The 24,634-nt window shown below is 36.9% G+C and overlaps 1 protein-coding gene across 14 annotated transcripts in view; it reads right to left on the bottom strand.

Moving 5' to 3' along the window:
• ERC1 (ELKS/RAB6-interacting/CAST family member 1) overlaps positions 1–24,634 on the bottom strand; it is a 287,995-nt gene that overhangs the window by 133,163 nt on the left and 130,198 nt on the right. For all 14 annotated transcript variants that reach the window (XR_003990582.1, XR_003990581.1, XR_003990579.1 and 11 more), the window contains one exon: positions 5,350–5,485. Coding sequence is in view for 8 of the 14 variants with exons in the window: in XM_030479675.1 (XP_030335535.1) it covers positions 5,350–5,485 (136 nt within the window). In the remaining 6 variants the exon portion in view is untranslated. The remainder of the gene's footprint in view (positions 1–5,349; positions 5,486–24,634) is intronic.

Raw genomic sequence — 24,634 nt, forward strand, 5'->3', positions numbered from 1 at the left:
CCTACTGGCTACCACTGTGTTTAGCCCAAATAAAATAGGAGGAATAATGTGCATACATTTATTCCATTTAGATTTTTTATGAGGTTCTTTAGAGACTATATTTGTTCATATCTGCTGCATTTTCATTTTAAAAAGTCCTATGTAATACTGAGAGACAGCCAGTACAAAACTGATTAACATCCTCTCTGAACTCAGAATCATACTTAGCTTAATTATCAAGAACATGTAACAGTGTTTCATCCTTTATGGTGACTGACAAGAAAAATTTATCCCTTCAAAAAAAAGCCAATAAATTTCTTCAAAACTGAATTGCAAAGCACATTCATATCCTTTAAATGCTTTATGTCATGAGTTCCATCCTAGAGGGCAGAAGGAGGTTCACCTAGAACTGAATATACCATTTGGTGAAATTATAGCCACCTGTGAAAGTGCTAATGACACCCAAGGAACCAATGACACCCAAGCCCCAAGGAACACTGACACCTAAAAGGCTGAGCAGCACAGAGAATTATCCAGGGAAAGGGAGGCCAAAACATCTCCCTGATGTAATTGAGGTCTAAAAAGTACTGGAGAGGAAGGGAAAGAAAAAGAATGCTTCGATCTGAATAATTCCCAAAGATGGATCTGAGCTCAATGAGAAAATACAGGTCTGATACTTCCAGACTGTTCTCTGGAATAAATCCTGCAGATTCAAGATGGCATTAAAGAATACATTTCTACTAGGCTGATATGGAGTAGCTGACAGTTTCATGGGCCTTATCATGCTGAGCTGGGCTACCCAAGGGATAAAGAAAGTTCACTCAGCTGGAGGGCAAGGCTGGAATCTGACATGGCAGCGGTCTATATGGAACTAAGATTAGCCAGGAACTCATCAGCACTTAAAATTCACTTATCCCAGGGAAACATATAACACCACTTAACTAGCATAACCAATTTGCTTCAAAGCTGATAATGGCTAAGAAGTTATGGAGGAAATCTTGAACTTTAAGTGTAGAAAACTTTTCTTTAAATCTAACCATTTCTTCAGAGGCTTTGCACACACTGTCCAAATCCAAGTTCATAGATTAATTTGGGAAGCAAGATCTCTCTTTACTAACAGCCCAAAGATAACAAACCATAGATTTTCATTGTAGCATGGTATTACCATCAACAGATCAGATGAAAAAACTTCAGCCACCCTACCCTCAAGAACCAATCATAGCATGTCAAGAAGAAATTCTTCAGTAAAATAAGACTAGATTTTGGTTGACATTTAATGAATTTAGAAAGCTCATTTGATGAGAAGGTATTTGGCTACCTATCGATTTCATTGAACCTTGTCTGGATCCCAGTAAAATCATTTTATCAAACAAAAAATTGCACATTTGTTTAGATTGAAAATTTAGTTCTTTCCACTAGAAGGATATCTTTCCAATTCAAAGGTCAACACAATAGAAGAATTATATCATCACAAGGAGCAATCAACATATACTTGCATATATAGTTCACAGAATAGGAATTATACACTAAATTATCTAAACTTGGGTGTGGAAAAAGAAGAAAAAAATTAGTAAGTTTACTTGGTTTTACAGTTGTTCATTAAAGCACTTAAATATATTTTACACAACTTCTGGACATACAGTTTGTTATCAGCAATTAGAGACTGATGGATAGCTGCTGCAGTACAGATAGAATAGTACACAACTCCATGCCACAAGGTATTCTGAAAATTCCTCCTGAAAACTCCGGAGGATGCTGGAGTGGTAAAACAAGAAAATATGCATACTACCTTCCAGATGTCATTTCGAAGTATCCATTTGAATATCATGAAATTTCAGTAAATGTTACCTTCCTAGGATAAGACAGCGTATCAATTCCTTTTCACAATAGCCAAGCTTGAGTTACTTGAAGCAAAAATTTTCTACTCCAGCCCAACAGCTTGTTTTTTTTATCCTGCTTATAGACCAGACACTCGTTAACCTCTCAGATCTCTGGAGAGTTGTGGTTTAAGGGAACCCAGGAGGAAAAGACAAATTTGGAAAGCCATTTATCCATCTCACTAGAATTTAGACATTACGGTTTTCATTCTTCCCCTACTCCCCAAAATACCAAATTTCCATCATCAGAGCTCTCTGAATAAACGAACATTTTGTTACTGGACTCAGGAAGAAAGAAACCACATGCCTGTTAGGGACAGAGTGAGGAGGAGTGGAGTATGTGCTTGGGAGCGTGTGTATTTGACTGGATTGCAGATGGTCAACCAAAGAACATGCAGATCATATATTTTTATGCATTTCATAATGTCTTATTATTAATTCCAGCCAAAACCACCAAGACCAAAATTATCTGAAATTGGTGCTTGTGTGTCCTGACCCCAAAGCCAACAATGGTTCCATAAAAAAAAATTTAAAAAATCCATGTTCCTCTCAGGTTTAAATTTATTTTTTTTATTGATTAGAAGGTAGTGCCCTTTAGAGTCGATGGAGAAGCCAGGTCTCCATAACTAACAAACTGAAATGTGCTCCTGAGTAAATTTTACTTCGAGGAAACCAAAAAGTTGCAGTCATTGAGAGAGGGAGGCCATAAGCAGAGGGCTCTTCTAAAGGAAGGAGTTTTTATTGAACCTGTCACTTATCATTAAACACTCCATATTTTACCTTAGCCTGATATTTTCATTAGAGCATACAGACCTTTTTCATCTGTGAATGAAAGCATTCCCTTCAGCCTTGTTTTGAATATGGGGAAAGACTCTCCAAAATAGAGCCCACCCAAACAGGACAATTAGGTTCACAAAAGCAGGAAAAGCACTAGAGAAAATCAAGTAATATTAATACTATGCTAGCTTACACATTTCAATGTTGACTATTGCATCCCACTTCAATCTTAAATTCTACATGCATTTAATAATGTCTATTTTTAAACTCAGAAATACTTGCATATAATTATATAGAAAGCAAAAGACACCAGTGCAGAGTAAAACACAACACAAGCAAACAGGAACAAAGTATGTACTGCTCTACAGATACCACTAATTGCAAAACCTGAACATAAAAAGGTAAAGATAATAAACTTACACAACTCATTCCTAATTTTAGTCTCCCTGTTAGACTACCAACCTACAAAAAAATAACACTGGAAAAAGAGAAAAATATCAAACAACTTGGCTTCCTCAAAAGAGACAACTGGTGAGTTGTTTCTTGTTCCTAGATGAGTTGGTTACATTGAAATTAAAAATGAGGAAATATTTACAGTAAAACTATGCTAACTATGCCATTCATAGTTTTATATCTATGATCTCTCTACTGCTAAAATACTTTGTAAGTAAAGAATTGGATAGGACATTGCAAGGACAGCTATACATTCTTAAAGAACTCTGATACAAAGCAGCACCATTTTTTGCCACCTAATTTCTGAGCAAAAGCTGCCTCACTGCTGCCAGCAAAGCTGTACAATCTCTTTGAAGAATCAGAAACTGGTGTTAAATAGTTTTAACAGGACTTAAAGTTATCAGTAACCAAAATACCACTGTCTGTCCACTGCTATGCATAATTGTACAAACACATTACGTAACTCACAGTCTTTTACAAAAAACAAAACAAAACAAAACGCAAAAACCAAAACCAAACCCTGAACCAAAATAAATCAAAAAACAAACCCAGCAATTTTTAGTATGCACATAGGAGCTGAGAGAAATCAGATTTCAGGCTTTTTCCAAAGCATTCCATTTGCCTCAAAGAAAGAAAAGTGAAAAGGGGAAGAATAATTGTGGGGAAAAAAGCCCAAACAGAAAGCCATATCTTTTAAAATCTGAAGGAGCTACATAAAACCCAAGAATATGGTCTTGTGGAACAGTGTCATTTGCTTCATACTCCATGCACATAATTGCAAGGCAAATGTGAAGTACCACTTATCTTTTCAAACTCAAGATACAGATTTATTCAAATGCAGATTAGAAATCTAACCAAGTATTGTATTAGTTTTAGGATTTTTTAAAGACATTTCACTAATACCAGGAGGATTGTGTTATTTAAACTTAAGCTGCCACATAATGACAGCCTTGTGGATTGCCATAGCGTTACAGCCACAAAACCTATTAGCAGATGTAGAAATCCTGCATCCCCACCTTTTATAAAAGTCTGCAGTTATGAAATCATTTTCATACACTTGGAACTTAACTATTTCAGTACCCTGAACATAAAGGACTGGAATTGAGGGGAAAACCACAAAATGGTGCATCTGAGAGCATTCCACATGGACGCATGTTTCTGTGGTTCTTTCAAAAGTTCTTAAAGAGTTGAAACCATCCCCCTGGAATTCCAGAGAACAGAGTAAAGAAGTATCTGTTTAAACTAAGCCGGGGATTTATCTTTGCTAGTGAACTATTAGGATTTATTCTGTGTCTTCACTGTAGATGTACTAAGATATGTAGCTGGTAACAAGAAACAGGATTTAACCTAGGATAACAAAAGAAAATACCTAAGAGAAGGATTTCTCTCTGAAGATTTAAAAAATAATTTTAAAAGACTGCAAGGGTAGATTACTGTTTCCATGCTTATTTTCACTCACCAAAAGGAAAGTTATTTTTGTAAATTAAAGAAGTCACAGGCAAAATATCTACTATCTCCTCACTTAGCAACATGGTATTTTTGCTTTACTTCATGGCGATAGTTCAACGCTTTTATGACAGCACTTGAAAACTTACCGTTTGATAAACCATCTACGTCTTACATCAACATATAGCACAATGAGAAATATTTGATTTGCTTTTATACCAGTGACTTTCACGTACCTAGGCAGATTTGAGGTAACCAGCTAATTCTGTGAGGCAGCAGGATGTTATCATTTCAGAAATAAAGCAAACTGACTAGTAAGCATACCAAGAACTCATGACATAGAGTAGGGTTTCACTGTCAAACAAGGATGAGTAAACACTCAAAACATGGTCCTCCAGTTACCCTACAATAATTCCAATTTATTGTAAGAATACTTACTGGCTTATCTTTAATTTACTGAAGGCACCAATATAAGGTAAAACCAGCTGGGAAAATACACAAAACAGCTAAATAAAAAGGCTGTTAGAAAAGCAGTGAAGGAAGAAATGTCACACCAATCTCAATACCGGAAAGATAAAATTAGTTCAATGCACTTCATAACCGAGTAGACAGGTAAAACTATTTTCTTTTTTATGAAAATGGAGTAAGCTACGCAGGCGACAGAAAGGCTTTCTTTAAAATGCTCTGGGATAGATGTGTGCTTTTAAACAAATTTCTTAGGTAACAGCTATGAAAATGGATCAGGAGGTACAGTGGAGACCAAGGTAGTTAAGCCTGGCTGAATAGCCGTATTGCTTTAATTCAATTCCCATGTTACCTGAAGCTGTTGGGAGCTGTCATTAAGATTATCCTCTCGTCTCCTTGCCTCCTCCAGCATCTGTGCACTCTTCTTTTTCTCCACTTGTTCTTTGTGCTTCAGATTTGCTACTTTCTTATTTTGATCTTTAACTTGCCTGTAAAAGAGAAGAGCACTCAGAGTGCGGTCCAAAGCATGCTTCCCCATCAGCCCTAGCGCTGGGCAACTGGACTGGGGAAGAGTGGAACTCTCAAGTACCATCACTTCATTTCCAGAAGGTCACCCACACCAACTCATTCTCAAGCATTACCCTCAACTGTTAATTCAGCCAAAAGAATGCTTTGTTTTGCTCATTACTATTAACCTAAATGTGGAAATTTCTGAAACAACCCCCTTAATTATTATTTGGTATAAACTGTTAATCAAAAGGTGCACCTGCCCTCTTGTGACTATGTGGCAGAAATTTTTCCTTTGTTCATACATGCACACACCTATAAAAGACACAGACATCTAACAGCCTATTTTGGTTTGGGTACCACTATACCTAATGTAAGGAAAATAGGAGGATCAAAGGAAAAACCCAATGAAACATGACTTGACTATAGAGGACTACCTACAAGATCTAGGCAATCTGTCTCTAGAAGTAAAACTATTTTTTTTTTAACCTCAAGTTCTATTTGTTTACTAGATATTTTGAGGGATTTCCTATCCTTTCTTTTTACAGAAACAAGACAGAGCAAGTAAGAACAAACTATTTCAGAAAGTGTGCATAATTTCCTTTTCACTTGCATCTATGAATTATTTTTGATGATCCTGGCAACTACCATTGCCGGCAGACAGGGTTTGGCCTTTCTGGGCATTAAGACACATAGAGTATTGAATCTAATTACAGACCCTTTAATCTCAGCCTCCTGACCACAGAAAACTAAAGTCTAAACTTTTAGTCCAATCAAAACAAAACAGGCTAGCTTTGCTTCCTCAGCCCTTTTCTCCATAATTATATCTGGAGTTTGGATTTTGGAATAAAAGACAGATTCTTTCATTGCAAGATTTTCCCAAAACATCATGCAAGCAGTAGAGACAGCTCTTTAATTTACTGTTTAGAAAGCAGAATGATATACTAGCTTCATATCTGGTATGTTATCCACACTGAGAGGGAAGAATGTTTCTTCTGTATTTCAGAAACAGTTAGAGAACAGATCACAAACAGCTCTGATTGCTTTAGTATTTTCTTCAGAACTCATAACAAAAGTATGATCAAGAACACATCTCTTTGTAATATATATGTTCAAATTATGTGGCACATGGCTAGTCAGTGCTTTGAGTTCTTCCAAAAAAAAAAAAAAAAAAGTAGGTTCAACACTAAGCTCTGCTTTTTGCAATGTAAGCCAACTGGAGCTGGGAAAATTGCAAAGACAGCAAATTTTCCTTGGTGCTAAACAAACTTCTATTAGTGCAAAAAAGTGCTGATGGCCTCCAAAGACCAAGAAAAAAAGGAAAGTCCTTTTCTGATGATGTTAAAAAATTACTGGCATACTTAACTGCCTTGTCCAACAGTTACAGCTGATTTGAGTCAGGATGCTTTTTAAACACATCCAGTATAATTGTTAAGTTATTCTAACCCAGTGCTGCACACTGGCAACGGGCGCATTGCCCAGTTTGAAAGGAGACTTGTTCAGTGATTAAACAACTTATTGGAAAGATGATGTTGGCACCAACTCAGCTTGTACAATAAATGGTTCTATCCTTCCAACAAAATAAACATAGAAAGTATGGCTAAGTCAATGCAGAAATGAAAATGTGTCAGCCCTACACATTCAACTCCATATGAGAATTCTTATTCAACTCCTAAATTAAGACTAGTGGAATTAATTATTTTTTAAAAGCTTGCAAACCTAGATTCACCTGTTGGGGAAACTGGTCTGTGTTACTGTAATCACTGGTTAGATAAGAGACAACAATAATAATAAAGTCACAACCTTCATCAAAATCAATATGAAGTAGATAGTCTCCCACAGGGTCCATAATGTTTTCAAACAAAATATTTATTTCAAAGAAAGGACTAATTATAAGGATAAACACTACTGACAACCACATTCGCATGTCTGAACCAAAATCAATGCATTTGTAACATATTAAGTAGGTATTTTGAGATAAACTCAAGCTTTCCTAAAGCAATCTAAAAGATGGAAGTCTTGAAATTACTTAGGGCTTGTGATAGTCAGATCAATCCTCATAACTGTCATTCATATTGTTTGAAAACTTGAATTCATATAATCATAGAATAGGTTCGGTTGGAAGGGTCCTTAAAGATCATCTAGTTCCAACCCCCCTGCCATGGGCAGGGACACCTTCCACTAGACCAGGTTGTGCAAAGCCCCATCCAACCCGACCTTGAATCATGTGCAGGATACAACTATCACTCTATACCTCTGTTGTCAAAAAGCAACAAAAGTTGGGCAATAAACCTTTCAAATAACACACCTATCTATGTAAAATTTCCTAAAATTTCCCCAACTGTTTAAGTATATAGGCTGTGAAGGTCACATGAAATTTGAAATCTTTAAAAGGCTTACAGTCATTTGATGCGTAAAAGCACATCTCGTCTTATCTCAATGCCCATGGTACCAAATAATAATTCTCACTTCTATAATACTTCTAATTACATAAGAGGTTTTGCATATACAGGCCCATAGCTCTTGTACATTTGCACTACGGAAGTTCTGTGAAACTGTAAAGAATCCATACTATGATTCTGTAAAGAATTCTCCTTTTTCTCTGTCAGATAACTTTCAGTCTTCAAAGCTGAAGTTGGAGAATCATGTTTTTATATATGCAAACAATATTTTAAAATATTTAAATATACATACAAACACATATTTTTAATATCAACAGACCTCAGAAGCTTGATTAACAGGAATCACCCAATTCACTGCTCAGTAAGACAGTTCTTTTGCTATTCTGAACACTGAAATACTACTAATGATTGTTATAGAACAATTTCATCTTCACACCACCACTGAACAATGTGCATAATTGGACAATAAAATGAACTGAAATAACAAAATAGAACACAACCAGTATGTGTCTTAAGTGAGCACGCTGCAACTCATGCATTCTATGAGGAAACAGCCAATAGGAAAATAAAGATACGTCACATGTGCACAAGGCAGCTAATTAGGACTGCAGAAAGAAACAAAACCCTGGAATTCCCTCAGTTTGAGAGATTCATTTTGTAAACTCGATGTTCTTTTAACTCTTTTGAATGCAATTACACACATATACAGCACATAATCCTTTCAAAGGGACAATAAAGTTGTAAAGAAACCCTTCATCTGTAACAGTATTTTTATTAGAACTCAGAAAAACTGCACAAGATTAAAGACAGCAAAAAGAGAAGGAATTAATTACAGTGATGGCAAAAGCTTAGAGATTTATGAGTGTTTTTTAGAAAGCATTAGTGTTAGCATGTAGAGCGATTGAGACAACACCAATTTGCAATGTGTACATGGAGTTCTCATCATGACCACATGAATTTCTGAGAGATATAGGCCATTAAATATTACCATAAGTACATATTCTTACTGAAACATCTTTTCAAAATGGGACTACAGAGAGAGAAAGAATGGTGGTGATCCTAATAAAAATTGGAGAACCAGTTTATGTTCAGTGAGATAAAGCTTTAAAAGAAGGATACCACTGGAACCAACAGAAACAATAAGAAAACTAACAAAAGCAAAACTACCTCATCTCAGATGATGTTTATTCTCAGTCACCCTCAAATCAAATAATAAAGATGACATATAAAAGAAGAAAAATCTAACGAGAATGTTCATGTACTGTTACAATGGAATACATTAGAGGAAAGGAAGTAAAATCAAAATCAGGCTTCCGATTTAAAAAAATAAAACCCAAACTCTTTCAACTAAAGACAGGCCAAGATTTTCCAAATTAATCATTTCACATCCTTTGATTTTGGGTGCCCAATTTAAGCCATATGCCTGCTGAAAAAGATAAGTGTCCAGATTTCTCAATCTGGACACTGAAAATAATTATTAAGTTCTATGACTTTTTTTTTCTTTTTTTTTTTTTAATGAAACAAAGCTGTATCACTTAAAATAAGCCACAGCTTTCCAATTCTCTGTGAAATTCTTGAATTTCCAACGATGAAGTATAGCTAAGCACCATGGGGAATGAATTAAAAAAAATCACAACAAGCAATAAAAACTTTCAAATGAGAAGATTTCACATTTTAAAATAATTTTAAAACAGGAAGACAAATACAAGCAATAGAAAACCAGTGGACCATCAAGCATTCCTGAAAAGTGGAAAGTCATATTGTTACCTGTGAGTCCTTTGGAAGAGTTTTCTTCCCTAATATAAATATAAAATGTATACACACATACTATATTTCACCTCATGAATACACACACTGGGGAAAAATATACACAGATCCTGTGCACAGCTACAGAAACAGCTCACTTTATTCATCTGGCTTAGGTACTCAGAAAATCTTTCCATGTGTCAGTCAGCCATGTCAGAAAGATTGTTTAGCTCAAGCCTTCATTGACGTAGCATTACTACCACCCACAGGACAGTCCTCTCTTGCTGCAGCTACTAATCCTAATGGACAGATGAACTTCATTTGCCTTAAAGCACGCTTTGCTCCTCAACAGAAGTTAAACTGATGTAACAGTCAACATTACTGAAAAAAAATACTTGAAAGAAAACTGTATGCAATGAAGTAATATATTATTTATTTTAAAATTGCTGATGTGCCTTGTGTTATGAAATATTAGATTTTACAATGTATAATACAGAACCACAGAATATCTCAAGTTGGAAGGGACCCATAAGGATCATTGAGTCCAACTCCCTGCTCCTTGCAGGACTGTCTAAAACTAAACTGCATGACAAAGTGTGTTGTCCAGATGTTCCTTGAACCCTGTGCCGTGACCACTTCCCTGGGGAGTTTGTTCCAGTGACCAACCACTGTTTAGTGAAGAACTTTTTCCTAATATCCAACCTGAACTTCCCCTGATGCAGCTTCATTCCATTTCCTTATGTCCTATTGCTGGTCAGCAGAGGGAGGAGATCAGCACCTTCCTCCTTGGCCATCCTCCTTGAAGAAGTTGATATAATTGCTTAAGACCTCAAAGCACTTTGTAGTCCTAAAAGATGCAGCGAAATACATTTATTCACTTGTGGAATTAAATGGAGCAGCCACCTGAAAAACTATGATAATACACCAATTAAGGCCAGAGGGCAAAACACACTATAATGGGAAAAAATTCTGGAAAGAAATGCTGGAAGGCAGGAAACAATCAACTAAGTTGTCCACACCTTCATTAGCAGTCTTGTTCATTAATGATTAAATAAGTGAGAAAAAAGAAGAAATTTTTATTGAAAAAAAAAATAAAATCAGTAAGATCAACACAATGGGATGCTAGTGATCCGAGTTGGATTGATTTAAAACTCACAGGAAAGTGTCCAACTTACTACATTACCACTGCCATTTCCTTCATCACTTCTCTGTTTTTAAGGTCTCCCCCACCAAATGTTTTAGCTGGCCATATCCTTAGTCTTTAACTTATGCATTTAAAAGATCCTAAATACACTGACATAGATGAGTTGTTGGGTTTGTTTGGTTGTTGTTGGGGTGGGTTTTTTTGTTTTGGTGGGGTTTTTTTTTGTAGTTTTGGTACACAAAGGAAAACATTTACATTCTAGGAAGCGTAACAGAGAACACCAAGAAGAAATTCTTCCCTAAAATGCTACTTTGTTTTGAAAAAAAGAAAATCCCCTTTTCTGAAAGGTTCTGCTTTAGCTTTTCGTTGCTCAGAACTCACTTCACCTTATCAGTGGTTGATCACCAAACCACAGAGGATGATGGCAGCATTTGGAAAGCCTAACTGCTTAACCTCAAAAAAAGAAAGTGATGAAAGGAAGCTAAATAAGCGATGAAGGAAACAGGACTGACCACATCACACAGTCCTATCACCACAACTGGGTGTCTGATTGACAGTCAGAGAAAAATTGGCAAAGATTGAACAAGTTCCCTATCTTATGCATTGGAAAATTAGGATCAGGGGAGTTACACGCTGCTGAAGCTCTACAAGGTATGGGTGCAGTTATTTTTTTAGAACAGTAAGCATTATCTGGGCCTCTTCCTTTGCTTTGTTGGGCTGTACCGAGCAATCCTAGCTTCTTACGTAGCTTCTCACTATTCTTCAACATTATAATAAGGTCAAAGAATAGTGCACTAAATTACTAAGATAAAGGAACAATGATTTTACTATGCTTTTCAGCTTGGTTTAAGCTTACCGCCTCTGTGGCGCATTGCATCCAAGCTAAAAGATGGAGAGATATATATACTTTCAATGAGTTGCTCTTGTTCGGATGCACAGCTGGCAAACTCCAGCACTTAGCTACCTCTTCTGCTTGTGCATCTCTCCTCCCACAATCTGTCATCATTTTGTTACACTGTTCCTCGCTGTTTTGTGTCATTTATATGACAAGGTAACATATGCCAATGAAAATATTAACAGACCCTGAAAATTTAACTGGTACGTTGTATGTGAGTCAAGTTGTCCCGCAGTGGCTTTAAGAGATGGGGAGGGTGAACTTCATTTCCTGAAGCTAGGAAACTTTGATTTTTAAAAACAAAGTGTGTGTTCAGATCAGCACTGGAAAGGGCAAGGGATGAAGACTTGAAAGGCTATGGGAAATCAGCTTGCTCCAGATTTTAGGAACGAGAGCTTAAGAGTGTCTGAATCCAGAGGTGTGGAAATCAAAGACTAGAAGCAGATCTCGACTCTACACTGGTCATTGTCTTTCTCAGTGTTAGGAATTATCTGAATGATATCAGTGCACACTTCGTGATGCAGACAGCGCTTTAGCCTGCACCTCTGACTCTAGCTAAAAAACATTAAGGTAATGCTCCAGAAACAGATGATGGGAAAATATGGGAAAGGGGAGCATATGACATATAAACCTAGAAACTCAATATAATAAAAAAGTGTAACCCAAACCCTCCTATCACTTGAAAACACCTCAGAAAGAAAGCCCATCACCTGACCCATTAGCAATACTTAAATTTTATAGATAAGCATAGTTGAAGTAGTGAGGTGGCACAAGTTATTAAAAGCCACACGGCATGTTTCGTGAGAGGATTTTAGCAAGTCCTAACCAGAAACAGCTACCGGCCTACACTAGAGATAACTGCAAAAATATACTATCTTTAAACATAATTTCTTTAAGACTAACTAAAGGCCTTCAAACTCAGGTCTAAGCTTCGCTGTGAAATGTTATTTCTCAGCAATCAGTAGGGAACACACATTTATGGAAACAATTTTCCTCATGATAGAGTGAAATGGTGTAGCATCAACAGTCAATGAATTAAGAGAAAGGTACATAATAAATACATTAACAGAAAGAAACCTAACAAAGTATGAGTAGCACATGTCTCAAATGCATGCTCTAAGTACTATCAAACTAATCTGTTTCAGGGAAAACAGACCTATTTTTAATTTCAATCCCTTGACTGAACAAACCCAGAATCAACTAGGCTACTCTCCAGTTTTGAGGTAGTAGCCCAATTACACACAAATGCTGCAATGTAGTAGAAAATAGAAGAAAAATGTGCCTTAACCAATTGGCTGAAATTGAAGGATTAACAGCAGAGATTAACAGAAGTGTCTTCATTTTAGTGCAACAAGTCCATACCAAATTAAGCAAACCAAAGGTTCACTTTCAGACAGGGCCAGGTACAACATACTAAAACCAAGACGCTCTAAAAATTTCAGGTAAACATCTATAGCACCTCATGTTTCCACTAATCTATAATTCCAGTTTTGTAGATATAATCCGCTACACCTACCCCACTACTGTGCAGCTATCAAAACCCTAAGAAAACTAATGTGCAGCTTCCCAACTATTTAAATTCTCAGCATCTCTTCACTAGGAAGCATGTTTTGTGATGAAAATAATGCATATTACCATAATTTCATAGTGGATGTAGAATTTGAAACATAAAATTAATTATATGTCCAATTCTATAATTATTTTTGAAAGCTGATGGCAATTGAACTAGAAAAGAAATCTTTAACCTGAAAACCTTGCAACTACCAGTTTTTACTAAAACTAAGAGCTTTAAAAATACATATTCAAGGCGAACTCTGAAGTAAATCTGTGAGGTAACGATATAGGTGTTCCTTTGTTAAGAAAAATACTAATGCATTAAGGACCTTAATAAAAGCATTCAGTAGCTCAACAAATAAGTTTGTTCTGTTGTATTTTTTCTTCTGTTTTGTTAATTGAGCAAACAGATGCAAAGCCAAAAATGACAGTTATAAAATGGCTGATTAGGCTTCAATGTGGATTCTTTCTCCCTGCAACACACTGGATTAGTTGAATTTGGCCCTAACAGTGTGGGACAAGTCCCAGAGGTGCTGTTCTTTTTACCTTTAACTCCAGTGCACAAGCCAACCACCCTGTGAACAGATCACACACAGGCAGTCACTCTCTGCTCTGGAGACCTGCACCACTTGGCTGAAAGAAGTATTTTCTAAACAGCAATAAAATCTTCCTTATGAATGGAATTTTATTGAGGTTTCAGAGGGTATTTCTGTGATCTGAGATCACACATGTCTCTCTTAACTGCAGTCTCACTAGCCAGAAAAGAAAACAAATCATAATACAGCAGCTGTTTTCTTTCATATGGGTATAAGATTTTTTCATTCCTTCTAGAATAATACCTGACACAATCAATAATTAAAAGAAAAATTGAATGCAAAAATCAGCCATTGAAACAAAATAAAAAATTAAATACAATGTAAGAAGAAAAAAATTTAAAAGCAAAGCATTTAAGAACTATGCTAGAGTAGCTTATGTTTATCTTACGGCATACACTGAACAAGCTATCAAGCAAGAAAAGTCCTCTTCTAAAAATGTGCATAAATTTGGGATAACAGTTGAATATTATCCTGCCATTTTGAAATAGCGTATGTTAAAGAATCAAGGTATGTCTTACACTTTTAAGCTGACAGCTACTGAAAACAGTCTTCAGCAAAAGGTATTAAACTGAGCAGTTGCCAAGGGCAAAAAAGAAAGAACAGTGAATGTACCAACTCAGTGGAACAGGATTTCTGATTTAAAAGAAAAGATGTGAGGGCAGTGATCCTAGCAGGACCACTCTGAAAAAATGTAAAACAGACCATTTCGGAGCTAAAAGCCTGATGATTTTATGTTGCTGAGACACCCAAATAAAAATCTTACATAAGTTAGCTCATCTCCTAAAACCAACGTTGTTTTCTAGAAGAACCTTTCAAACAGATTCTTTCTATAGATGTGAATGGAAAAGGTTCTATCTTGTTAGGTATAAAGAAGCTGTACCAAATCTGATCCAAAGTTGGCCATTCCCAGAAACTATACTGGGAAAAGTATGCAAAACGATATGGTTGATTGAAGATAGTGTTACCACACTCATCAAACCGCACCTTGCTACAGCATCTTCATTATCATGAGAATGTGAGATGGGAAGTATACAGCTCTATTTTGATATCCACTGGTTACAAATGCAGACTACAGTGTCTCTCAGAATAGCATGTTTGGCATATTTCTTTCAGGTGCTTAGCAAACAGATTTATTAAGAGGTATCTTCTCCCATGAAATACATTCTGTTTCAGTTTTAGAGGCATTGAGGAAATCTTTGGTTCTGATCAGGTCGCATAAGAGTACTGCGGGATGGCAGCACTCTAGTTTGGATAGAATCTGAACTGCAGCTATTATAAGGTTTTTTGGGGGTTTTTTTTGCCTCAGCAGGTGTTTATTTTGAGGAGGATAAACTTAAACTTGATAGTGAAAATGGTTCTGAGTTTGGGGATCTGCTGAGTTTGGGAATCTTTATAGACGCAGAAAAGAAGTAATTTTTAGGAAAATTTAATGCATTCAACAAGAGTGTGATGTACTTGTAGAAGTAAGGGTGGGAAGCTTAACCGAAACAAAAGATGCTATCAGAAGCCTCACAACATAATTTAGGACAAAAATCAGAATAAATTGGGAATAGCATGTACTTACCCCTTCTATTTAACATTAACCAATACAGTAGTACTTTAAAATGATCTTCCAAATGTTCGGCTTTTCATTCATACTATGAGGTTTTTGCCCTAGTTACAATGTTTGTAGCTTTAAGCATTTAAAAATATAAAGCAGGTTCCTTCAGCTACATTTCAGCTGTCATTTGTCCATGTGATCTAAGCATACTCAAAAAGAACATGCATGGAAATAAGCATTTGAAGGATACAAACTGTCAAAAACTATGTGCCATGCCCCATCTTTTTGAGCAAAGACATCTGCATATTCCATATTAAAATGTGAAATCTGTGCTGAAAGCAAGAGATGTTGTTGCAAACTAAGGAGTAAAAAACAAGTTATTTGCATCTCACTGATAACCTTCATATAATGCATGGTTTTGAACTACGCTCGAAACTTTCATTGTAGGGAACAGTCCCTTGGTAGATATGATCATGAAAAATTTCCTTTAAGAAGAAATTACATAAAATGTTGCAGCTATTACATGAGTGTTGTACTCAAATGCACCAGAAAAATCTATTTTTTTTTTCACATTCCAAGTCAGTGGCCACTTCTGCAGTGCCTAATAAAGTTTTTACCAGTAACTTCCTTTAATGCTCTCTCTCAGTTACTTTCCTACAGGATGGCCTAAAAGCAATGATGAAAAAGAAAAAAAAAAGATTACTTTTCAGAGATACAGCATCCCCACTGAAGCCTGCATGGCTAAGATTCTTTACCCTTACATACACTTATAGGGTAAAGTTGCATTATGGCACCTCTCTTTCAGTTCCTAGCATATGGGACTTCATCAAACATAGCACGAACAATTCAAGACATTGAAAAAGCAAGGGGAAGTTTGCAGACAATCTGAGTATTGCTGGTGTTGAGAAGGGAAACAACCAGGCCATTGCCATTAGTGCCAGTGGGACTGCTAAAGCTAAAAGTTGGACTGATGCTGAAAGTGAAGGAAGACAACATATGCTTTTCAGAGCTGCCATCTGGTGAGCTACAGTAAATCCATAACTTAAGAGAAGCCACAAATTTACATGCTACAAGGGAGCTGTGCAACACAGGAAAGTAGGAACTAGCAGGAAAGCAGCCTCAATTTTCTGCACCTTTAGCAATCTATTGTCAAGGCTGGCACTGAGTATGCCCTCTTGGCAACGGCCAGCTTTTGGCAGCTGTAATTTCTAGAACCAAATGAGGCTCTGCTGGTCTATCTATAGAGTATTTTGCAAATCAAGTTTCCAATTCTTCCTCACTCTTCTTTCTTAAAAAAGGAGACAGATTACTTATAATGATCAAGTTCATTCCAGAATGCTTGAAAGAAGGATGTTGGTACCGAATCACTCCAACCCAGCTGTCATGCCAAAACTACCATCACGTTTGATTCCAATTTCTATCAAATCTGTTGAGTATTTTAAATAGATACATAATAATGTTCCATGTAAAGACACTTTAAGTCGAACTGAGTATGCTGGGTCACTAAAGGATAAGTGACACTTCATGCCTTAGAGCTAGGAGTTAATTAGGCAATCATGAAAAGAAAGTGACAATCTGGAAACATTTTCTACTCAAAGAAAGTGAAAAAAAAAAAAAGAAAAAAAAAAGAAATATTTTAATTAATTTAATCAAGAAGAATGGCCTATCAGCCAGATAAGAAGGAAAGGAAATAAGTTTCTGAGAGCATGATTAAATTTGTCTGAATTACCTGGGGTGCTTCCAGAAAACGACTGGCTAGAAAAGCTGACATACTTCAGCATGAAAGAGGCCCTCTACTATTTGCAAATGAAGAACATGATACGCAAAAGGAGGGAATACTTGACTGGAGCTACCCTGTCAGGATGTCAGGACAATTAAATGGAAGAGAGCCATAGGAGAGAAAGGAGAAGGGGGAAAAAGAGCTTACCAATTTAATCTTAGTCTAAGAATGTTAACTGTGTTTTTATCTTGCAATATCTAATAGCTGACTTTGGATGTTACGGATAAGTAATTTTATTTTCATTCTATAGTAATGTGATTAAGGGTGATTTCAAATTAATTGAGTGATAGCAACAGAAGTGTGCATTGAATCTATGAACTGTATGACTGCAATAAATATCTATGCTTACCTAGAATATTTTTCATCCAAAGACGAGAAAATATTTGCAAAGATGTGCAGGCCAGTTAGGAAAGCTGGTTTCACAGGAATCAGGATGATTGGAGGGTGGTGAGGCAGTGGAACACCTTGCCCAAAGAAACTGGTAAATGCTCCATCCCTGGCAGTGTTGAACGTCAGGTTGGACAGAGCCTTGGGCGCCATGGTCTAGGGTGAGGCGTCCCTGCCCATGGCAGGAGGGTTGGAACTAAGTGATCTTAAGGTCCCTTCCGACCCAAACCATTCTATGATTCTACGAAAAATACCAGCTAGTGACAAGCAGTAATCAGAAATGCTCTCAACTGATGAGTAAAGTACTGAAAGGCACACCTGAAACACAAGATTTCAATGCCCTCATCTGAGGCAGTGAAGTCACCTTGTGCACAAGTCAAAAATGGAACTTGATCTTCACAAGTAACACAAGAACTAAAGGTAACATTTCAATTTGTTCACAGACTAAACACAGGAGAAGTAACTTCCTAGCCAGCTGGAAACCTCACAGCAGCAAAATGCTGTCTCAACAAGGCAGCTGAGAAAAAGCTAAGAGAGTTAACTATGCTCTATTCTATTTACTCACAAGCTGAGCAAGAGAAAGGCTGTGACAAAAAAGGATGTGAATAATGGAAAATGGTTCTTTCAAACTGAATGACAAGTGCAGTGGACTGTCCCACCATATTTTTCTTCTTTCTTCTGTTACAACTGTAGTGCTATGAAATAACAAGACAGTTATTCGTCCTGTTCTTCAAGGTCAATATTATGCAACAAATTCTTACCAAAACCAAACAAAACGTGTAGAGTTTGTCCGAGAATACAGATTAATTTACCATAGTAGCTTAGAATCATGGAATAGTTTTGGTTGGAGGGATCACTGAAGGTCACCTGGTTCAATCCCCTGCTCAAAACAAGGTCAAATTAGAGCAGGTTGCTCATAGATTTGTTCAGATGAGTTTTGAATAGCTCCATGAAGACTCCTTGGCCTCTCTGGGAACCTGTTTCAGCATCTAACTCCACCACTGTGAACTTTTTCTGCCGATTATCTCACTGGATCTTTGATTGGAACATGTTGCAATTTTCATCTGTTGCCTCTCAACCTTTTACTGAACCCCTGTAAGGAGAGTTGCTCTGTCTTCTCTGGATGTTCCCATTAGATAGATGAGAGACCACAGTATCATCTCCCATAAGGCTCCTCTTCCTAGTCCTGAACGTAACCAGTTCTCTCTTGCCCCTCTTTGTACATCATGTGCTGTAGCACCTAGTCATGCCGCTGGCCTGCCTGCTAGACTCACTCCACTGTCCCAATGTCTTTCTTGTACCTGGAAGTCCCAAACTAGACATAGTATTCCAGATGCAGCCTCACAAGTGCCATGTAGAGGGTAAAAACAACTTTTCTTGCCCTGCCAGCTATGCTTCTACTAATGCAGCCCAGTATGCCTTTGGCTTTCTTCACAGTAGCATGACACTGTTGACTCAAGTTCAACTTGTCCTCAGCCACTCTTTCGTCCTTCTCCATGAAGCACCCTTCTACCCAGTTGACCCTCAGCTGGTATAGATGTGGGGGTTAATCCACTCCAAGTGCAGAGCTTTGTGCTTGCCTTTCATGAGGTTTCTGCCAGTTAATTTCTCCAGCTTGTCAAGGTCATCCTAAATAGGAGCCCTGCCCTCCAGCATATACTCCCCATAACTACTCACGTCAGTTTGCTATCATCCGTTTAAATCCTGAAGGTGTATTGTGTCTCATCATACACATCATTAAGAAGACATTAAACAGTGCTAATTACCTTCTGAGCCAGTCATGTCATCACTGAAAGCAATCATGTTGGTCAGGCATGATTTGCCTTTGTAAATCCATACTGGCTGTTCCCCATGACCTTCTTGTCCTTCAGGTGCTTGAAGATGGCTTTCAGTCTACACCAAAAACCTTCCAGCACATGAAGTTATACTGACTGGCCTACAATTCCCTGGATCCTCCTTCTCATCCTCCTAGAAGATGGTTGGGATGTTTGCCAGCCATGAGGAACTCTCCCTGACAGCCACAAGCTTTTGAAGATGATAGAGTCCTCATTATGGTGTCAATTGGCTCCCTCAGCAACCTTGTATGTATCTATCTGATTTGATTCCATCAACCTGCATATTTCTAATTTGTTTAAATGGTCTGTAACTTCGTCTTCTACTTCTGTTGGTAATGCTTCACTCCCACAGACTCTGCCTCTACGCTCAGGGATCTGAAAGGAGTCCTTATCAGTAAAAGAGGAGGAAAAGAAGCTACTGAACTCCCCATCTTTTTCAGTGACCTTTTAAAAAGGTCTCCTGCTTAATGGTTCTCTGTAACTATCATATTATTGCCGAGTCTAGGGTCTGTTAAAGCTTCTGGTAATCAGCTATGGAAACATGTGCATCAAGACTATTTTACCATAGACACATAAATTCACTCTGTCCATAAAAAGTGAAAATCTAGTCCACAGAGATAAAAATCTAGCAATTTGGGGGTATAAATTTTTGCACAGAAGTTAGCCATTAGAGATGAAAAATAACCTTTAGATTTTATTCCTTAGAGTAAATGTGATGTGACACATATGGGTTAGTCAAAATGTTTAATGTTGCATGAAGTTTGAATGATAATTTCAGTTAATCTTCTGATGATGACACGCTAGGTAATTTATTAAATTTGGGATATATGAATGTAAAGACATGTTCTAACATGTCTTCTAAAAATAATGTTGTATTTTGATGTTTCAAATAGTATGGTTACATCTGAAAAAAAGCAAATTGTAAAGAATTCCTCTAATCTCTCAGAACATTTGACTTGGAGCTCTTCAAAATTCACAGCACACTGTTGACATACAAACACCCTCCCTAGTGCCATATCCAATCAGTTATATCTTTCTAATGCTACCTCAGTTCAAATTCCCACAGGAAAGCAGCATGCTTTGTGAATACATGTATTGAAAATGGCAATAATACAAAAACAACTCCTCAGTGTTTCATATAATTAATTTCAGCAGTAACACGAAATCAATCAGCTCATGTGAGTGAGAATTCTGAGGTGATGTACAGCTGTGAATAATTTTGCTTTGTTAAGATGCAGTGAAATAAGGCAAGAAAAGAGCAGCTTTGACAGAAAAGATACAGATTCCACTCCAAAGGCAGAAAGCTCTGGTAATCACTATACCTAATTTGAAAGACTGTGCCAGTGACCTGTTTCAAGGAAAACCACAGTCCTAATTTGTGCCCTACTCATCACCACCCAACCTTCACAGCCAACGAATCTGATGCCTTCATTTCTTCCTTTTCCTAACATCTCTAAGATGCCTTACTTCTTGCTTGCAAGGAACAGACAACTCTTACAAGAAGAGCAGTTTTTAACGTAAAGAATTCCATAAAGCCATTTTTGCTCTAAGTAGAATTAAGGAACCATACTAAATAGAAAACAATTATTAGAGGTCGTTATTTTTCAGAGATGACCAAGGAAATTTAAATGGAAACTTCTTTGAACACAGTGTATCTGGCCCTGCTGAGCTAAAACTAACCATTGCTGACTTGACATGCTTGAAATTTTAATCATTTCCAGATGTGGTTAATGACCAGCATGGTGACAGAATGAAGACCTCAGTCTTCTGAAGGTATGAACTAAGGAGCCAACCACACTTCCAGTGAAATTTCTCCTGACTGCCCAGGCACTTTCCCAGTGCTCACATACACAGCTTCCTAGAGGTATAGAATATGACAGTGTATAAAGGAATTTCCATTTTAAACTCCCAGGCACCACAGACTGTCTATGCCTGTAACTAAGTACTCTGCCTTTATTTTTTTTAACCAATTACTGAATAGTATCCTGAGTTTCCTGCATTTGCTTAAATTTCTATGCACTATTACCTGTTATTTTTCTATAGAAGGATTGTACGTTTTAAATATTTCTTTGGTGATTAAGCATGTTCTGCTTAACATAAATTTAGGACCTTGGAAAAAGGACTGAAATAATACCCTCAGATTTAGGATTTTGTTTTTACTTTGATTTTATAAGGCTACACTTGAGTTGCTATACTGACATTTAATTTTACATGGACACTCATAACAGACTTTTGTCTGGATTCATGCCACCAGCCTGCACTCATCTAATCACCAAGGCACTTTGCTGTGTGGAAATAAGCTTCGCAGTATTTGTTTTATTACTTCCTATTGCATCAAATTCTCTTTGGTATAGCAAAAAACCCAAAAAACTTCTTTCTCTTAAGATCTGGATTACTTGCTTCCAAAGATGACAGACAGTACAATTAAAAATGTGATATAAACTATTAGAAAACCTGACAGTAGAAAGCTGGATACTAAAAGACAAGCCTCCTGTCCTACTGTTCCAGCCATTATTCCATTCCAGTGCTATGCTACAAAGATAAATCGTTGATAAACAGCACGTTCAATGTTATTCAGCAGACAAAAAAAGAAAAAAAAAAAAGATGTCAAACTGTTTGTTACCCAATTTGAAGGCAGAAATCTTGTTTTTGCTTTATCAATATAGCTCATTCTTTCCTTGAAAAGTATGCTGTTGCTCAATATAGCACCTGATTTTGTCAGTCTTGTTATCTTTTTCTATCTCATCTTTTGTGACATGCATACATAAGAACCACTTAAAAGAACTGTAGCATATGACTTAATGGTATTTTTCTACTTTTTTCATTGCTGCAGGTAATGACACCAGACTTCTATTATTTGGTTTATTACTCTCGAACTCAGCATTGGAAAGTTCTTTGCGTAAAGCTGTCATCAACACAGATGCTTAGCCAAAAACTCCTTAAGGAAAACTGCTTTAATCCCCAGGCCTTCCAAGATTATTTTACTTACTATGAATCTGTATGACATCCACTCTAGGCCCGTAGACTTCTGAGCAGTAACAGCGATGTGGATTAGACTATAACGTTCAGATTCACTTTTATCAATGGGCGAGAGATGATGAAAACTTAATAGAGAGCTCAGAAAATTCAGAGAGTTTGCATTGACTACAATAAGTAAAGCTATTCTTAATAAGAACAGATAAAATTCAGAGTATTTTTTCCTGTTTCTAGAAAACAGACATACCTAACACATTTCTTCACATATTAAGTTCTTTTCCAGGAAAACACATTTGCTTTGATGTCTGAAAAAAATAACTACTTTACACCATTAAGAGAAAAAAATAAAGTCATGACTCCCATAGTAGCTTCCAACGTTGAATGTAACTTTACAGAACAGCTATTTCTTCATATGTTGCAGTTAACAGTAATTAGGCAAACACTGAAAGGCATAGAAAGAAAACGAGTGGTACTGCAACCCCTGTAATTTTCCTGTTTGTCCTTAGGAGAAACTTTTAATTGTGTTTCTGGCCAGGAGGAATTTTGTAGTTCCGAGAGCAGTCATTCCACCTATTATTCTCTACACTCTAGATTTATTTTAACAAATATATGAAAACCTCAGCAACTAGCCATCATAGCAATCAATTTTAAAAAATAGGAAAACATAAAATAAAAAAACCCAAACCATAAAACCATTAGGACACTGAGGACAGAATGGACAATCTCTTGTCAGAAAACTCTTCAAAGATCCCAACATTTGGCCAGCTCAAATCGCAGTCATATGTTCTCTGGCCAAATTTTACAGTATGTTATAAATGAGAGAAATAAGAGTTATGGTTACATTGTTTGGGAAAAGAGAAATCATGCAAGGTCTCAGAGAAAACACACCCTAAATCTAGTTCTCCCTCTTGTTCATCACAAATTCCACTATAGGTGCAGGTATTGATAAAGACTTATTAGCCATATGGATTGAAGCAGAAATATCTTTGACAGATGGACTCTATTACATTTAGGACCACATCAGCCAGACAAAGCGCATCCAACTCCAATCATGGTGGCAACTGGCAAATACCCAACACAAGTTCTGTTCATGCAAAAAAAGACACTGTGTACTTCAGAGAATGCTCACAGAGCAAAAAAGCTTCCTGGCAGTTCTTTTCTTTCGGATCTGAAGAAAAAGGGTCATTCTAGGACAGCCCTCTTCTCCCCAACAATTACAAGTATGCCAGTATGACACACTGAATACGGAAGGTATTGATGGACAACAACATGATTAACTTTCAATCTTTTTCCAGTTTGTGGGAGGAAGGAAAATATGTAGCCAAGGCCACAAGTGTGATGTCTGTGCCAAACCAAGGTCAGAACACCAACACGATCTGAAGACATCAGCAGCCTTGCAGCATCATGGGATTCCACTCGCCACCACATTTCTCAGTGTTAATCAGGAATAGAAAAGTCGGATGCTGGTCAATAACTCAGAAATTCAGTCGTTAAGTAGTGGCTTTCTGGGCAAATACATGGCCTGAAACAATTATAATCATCCCTTCAGCAGAAGTCAATGACAGTTTCTACCAAAATGGTTTCAGAGCCTTAGATAATGTGCTCTGACTTGTATGACTTGCGTTATGTAGGCCATAGACATTTACTTCTAGCTGTTCTACTGAAATGTCAAAATCTATGTTTAGCAACTGCTTTGAAAATATAAAAATAAAACAATGAGCCATAGCTGAAAAACTTCGCAACATGCTGTCTCTTGGTAGGTTTTTTTCAATAGTTTATCACTCTGTGCCTTTAACAAATGTATCCTTTTGCTAATTTACTTATCTTTAACCCTTAGCTCCTGGTTCTGACAGCACAACACACTCAAACTGCACCAAAACTAGTTTTGCAACGTCACCGCAAGGTTTCAGACACAGATGCAATGATAAAAATCCAACAGTTGAAGTATATATGACTAGTATTTTAAAGGAACTAGTTTTGCACTCAATAGCGTGCATCAGAGAATATGGCTAACATTCCATCTTTTTTCTTCCTGAAATAACAGATAAAACCAGTAATATTTAAACTGTCTAGCTTCCAGTTCTTCTATTTTTTTCCATTGAAAGGTTTCACTGGTAAGTCTTCCCCCTTCTTCCCAGTGCACTACAACACTGATTTACAGTGGTCTGATATAAATTCTTCCCTTCGAGTACAAGTTTCTTCTAAACATGTACCCTATCCAACCCATCCTCCTACACAGACTTAACCAAACCCCTCATCTCTTATTTTGTAGATC

This window comes from Strigops habroptila, chromosome 3, assembly GCF_004027225.2.
Source record: "Strigops habroptila isolate Jane chromosome 3, bStrHab1.2.pri, whole genome shotgun sequence".
Classification (NCBI taxonomy): Eukaryota; Metazoa; Chordata; class Aves; order Psittaciformes; family Psittacidae; genus Strigops; species Strigops habroptila.